Below are 4,092 nucleotides of genomic sequence, written 5' to 3'. Positions count from 1 at the left end.
TGATCTATTTAATTTGGACAGAAGGTCTGAACAGTGAAACGAGGCTTCTTGCTCACAACAAAAATTGTAGTTCTGTCTGGAAGAAGATTAAGCATGTAGTATAATTCAATCTTAGTCAAGTTTGCAAATTGATTGTTGAAATGGTTTCAGTAACAACCTTTAGGATTATTTTTACATTATATTTGAATATTAATCAGTTCAGCAGATAACAGGAATTCTGCATGGCATAATGATTAGCCTGAAGTTCAGTTTGATCTGATGTTAAATCTCCTGTGAAGCTGCAAGAATAATCAAATGATCTTGAAGGTGTAATGTGTATTACTTAGTTTGAGATTTGAACAGTAAGAAGAGTATGTGGCTGAGTGAAAACATCTTTGCAGGTCTCTGTCTTACACAGACTGTGTAGAAAATGCTGAGATACTGAGTAGATTTACAACTTTATACCTCAAATATTAAACGCATTCATAGGAATTGATGTAGGATCTCCTTCTGTAGCCGAACAGAGACTTTACAATATATTAATACTCATGGATTTAAGTAGGAACTTTAACTTTTCTGATTGTGTGAAGGTTGAGGGGAATCTGGGTAGAGTAATTTCATCCTGCTGGTGAAACGGGTTGTTCTCCTGTAGAATTACCTGACTGGAGTTTAGAGGGTGCCTCTGAAATGTTCTTGCAGATCATTGGCATTTTTCCGCCTTAGGAAAGGAAGCCTGCTAAGGAGTCTGTCGTCAGCTACAGCAGGTCTCTTGGATGATCCAGAGTTTGACATTAATCCAGAAAATGAAACTATATAACACATGTGTTTGGACTGCGTGCTGTTCTGTTTAATGCTTGGCAGTTATCCTAAAGCTCTAAGCTGCAATAACTGAGCAATAAAGAGTTGCTGCTTCTGAATACTAATTTTGTTTTGGTTTGGTTTTTCCCCACTGCCAAAACAAGGATAAAACAGAGGATGACACAAAACACTGTAGTGATCTCCTAGATGTTCATATCGTGTTAAAGTGACACAATTCTTCTGTTTTTGAAATGTAGCACTGTTGCTAGCAGATGCTGTTTAGTAGGATATGCTTTATTTTCTTTGAGATTTTATTTGGTTTTCTCTGGGTTTTAGCTTATTCTTAGTTTGCACTGTTTCAGCTGCAGTGGTTGTCTTGAAGACCCCTTTATAAAAAGAACGCAAAACAGTGAAATCTTCTTCACTTTCCCTGCTGTCTTTTGTACAGAAATTCAATGTCCTCCTTAAGAAAAGGAAATAACGAAAACCGCAAGAGCATATTTTATACTACTGAAGAGTGGGAATTGCTGGATCCAACCCCAAAAGACTTGGAGGACTCGATGGCCCTGGAAGAAAAGAGGAAAAACCTGACAGAAGGAAGTAAAGGTAGAAGTGAGAAGAAGGAAGGGGAACGTACACCTTACCTTCTTTAGTATAGTGTACTGTTATGTCTGTCTCGAGGAAATGAGTGGAAACTTTTATCTTTTCTTCTCAAACCACATCCAGAGCTCTGTAAATACTTTAAAAAAATCACTTCCTTATGATGTGTTTGGAGTCCCCTGCCATTTGGATACAATAGGATAAGTCCAAAGCCTCATTGTCCATTGTTTCAGGTTCCTTGAGCATGTCACCATCTCTAATTTTGTCACTTGAGTTGCGAAGTTAGAGTATGTGGGGAAATGTTGAGGCTTTTGATTACTCAATTGAGTGTTACCCATTGAAGCAGAATTGCTTTTAGACTCTAAAGTATGTGTATACGTGTTATATTGCCTTGCTTCTGAAATGGGGGAAAAAAGGAGGGATGCATATGCAGCGATAGCTCATCTGTGCATTGTAACTGGTTCTCACACTTGACCAATGTCAGGAATAACCTTGTGAAGACATTTTTACAGCTCCTTAATAGCATGTTAGCTAACATCCAAGTGTTTAAATCTGTTAGAAAACATCCTTCTCTCTAAGAATACTCCTGTGGATAAATGAAGGTGAAACCTTACACTGAATGCCTCTTAAAAGAGCAGTATGTTGTGGTATCAGTGTCGTTTTTGCTCTGATCACTTCTGAGCTGTTAATTATTTGAAGCAAAGTACTTTTTCTTTTCTGTAATAAATTGTGAAGTCCTCATCATGTCTTATTTCACAATTTATGAGCTGAATCTTTTATCTGAGAGGGGAGAAGATGTTGAGCTATATACTTTTCCCACCAAAGGAAGCGACTTGGAAAATGAAGCCTGTTTAATGCTATTGTATGGGGCTGTTTAAATGTCGCTTAGATTCTAATTTTAATGACCATATTTTTAAAAGGAAATCTGAATGCTTTGAAATGCCTTTTTACTAAGTGAACTGAACTAGAAGAAATTGTTTTATGCAGGACTGACTAGTTCAGCTTTTCCATTCGATCTTGGCCGCATTCCGCACAAGACAAGGCGCCCGTTAAAAGACATGATTGGATCAAGCAAAAACCGGAATAGCAGTGATTCTTCTCCAACTGAGTGGTATTCTGGTAATGGCAACAAACTAGTCTCTGAACTGCAACTGAAGTATCAAAGCCAGCAAGAAGAGTTGGAGAAGTTAAAGAAAGATCTTCTGAGCCAAAAGGTAATTAAGCCTACAGGCAAAGTTCACAAAAGCAAATGATCTGGCAGGTGATTGCGAGTTTACCCTTTATGGCCATTTAGCTGCATTAAGAGCTGGGTGGTTGTTATAAAATAATGGTGCTAAATGAACCTTTGTTTGCAAAAAGCCTTGAAACAAGAAGGACCAAATTTTGCATCTGTTGAAGATTAGATCCCTGAACAAGACCTTCTTTTGCACAGTGCTTATTCACTTGGTGTGTATATCTGTCTTCTCTGAAGTGAGCTTTCCCAGTGTCTGCTGGGATCCTAGCGGATAATCATAGCTTCTTTTGCCGTTAGTACTTGCAGTTCCTCAGGAACTTCTCCTTTTTTATGTAGTTTTGTTTCTTTTAATTCTGGAGGAGAGGGTGGGGAAATGGGGACTGAGACCCCTCCCCACCCCCTCATTCAAACTGCACCTGTAACAGCCTTCAATTCTTGAATGTCATAGTAAGATCTCATTCCAGCAAGGAATCAGATGGGGTTTTACTTTCAGTGTAGCTACCTTAAAAATCAGCTTCTTATGCACGTGTACCCATGACTGCTCAAGCGAAACACATGCATCTTTCATGCAAGGGAATAAATGTTGTAATTGTCCAGGATCTATGCAATCCCAGTAGCAAAGATACTGGTCCTTATTTTAGTGTGAGGGAATAGAAGATGAAAAGGTTGTTATTGTTATATGTGTTTTCAGAAAAAAAAAAGTTCTAGTTCAGAGTCTTTTGAAGCTGTCTTTTTTTTTTTTGCAAAGACCACAGAAACTTCATTTCTCCCTTGTGGCAAGCCAGCTAAATTACATGGCTGATTTGGTGGCAAGATTTTTCTGAATGGCTTTCCAAATACTTCCTTTTTTTGCAAAGCAGTGTGTATTTTTTTTTAATTTTCTTTGTCTGTTAGGGAAGAGAGCAATTAGTTAGCTTTCTCTTTTCCATTCTGTAATGTCCACCTCTTAATTTTTTTGGCTTAAGTTTTCTTCCTGTTTATCTTCTTACAATGGAGCTTCTTGCCAGTAAGCGTTTTTTAGCTTCCAAGCAGTTACTGTGCCACAGCTGTCAGCTACTCTTCCCAAACCTGTTGTAGCCTTTCTAGGTGGGATCCTTAGCTCAGTGAAAGATATTTAAGCCATCTATATAGGCCAGTCCTTGTAGGGTGTTGGCTTGGTAGAAATGTCATGCAAGTGTTTCCTTTTCCTTAAAACACCATGAGCTGATGATTCAGATGCAAAATTCATTCATAAGCTTTCTTTTGCTTGACATGAGATTTCTAAATTATAAAGCTTAAAACTTCATTACAATCTTTCTTTTTTAAAATTCTCAGGAACTCGTGCGACTTCTGCAGCAAACAGTCCGATCTTCTCAATATGATAAATATTTTGCAAGCCGTCTTTGTGAGGGGGTTCCCAAAGACAAATTAGAGCTATTGCACCAAAAAGATGACCAGATTTTGGGTCTCAACAACCAGCTGGAAAAGTTAAGTCTAGAAAA

General features: G+C 38.0%; 1 protein-coding gene across 1 annotated transcript in view; it reads left to right on the top strand.

Annotated features, from left to right (window-relative positions):
- Positions 1–1,225: 1,225 nt before the first annotated feature.
- TBC1D2B (TBC1 domain family, member 2B) overlaps positions 1,226–4,092 on the top strand; it is a gene marked incomplete at its 5' end in the record, with an annotated part of 14,013 nt that continues 11,146 nt past the window's right edge. The window contains 3 exons of the mRNA XM_010183530.1: positions 1,226–1,383; positions 2,365–2,591; positions 3,926–4,092. The exon at positions 3,926–4,092 is cut by the window's right edge and continues 244 nt beyond it. Coding sequence (XP_010181832.1) covers positions 1,226–1,383; positions 2,365–2,591; positions 3,926–4,092 — 552 coding nt within the window. The remainder of the gene's footprint in view (positions 1,384–2,364; positions 2,592–3,925) is intronic.

This window comes from Mesitornis unicolor, unplaced genomic scaffold (genome assembly GCF_000695765.1).
Source record: "Mesitornis unicolor isolate BGI_N332 unplaced genomic scaffold, ASM69576v1 scaffold884, whole genome shotgun sequence".
Lineage (NCBI taxonomy): Eukaryota > Metazoa > Chordata > Aves > Mesitornithiformes > Mesitornithidae > Mesitornis > Mesitornis unicolor.
Note: the sequence above shows the minus strand (reverse complement) of the source record. Positions and strands in the feature narration are given on the sequence as shown.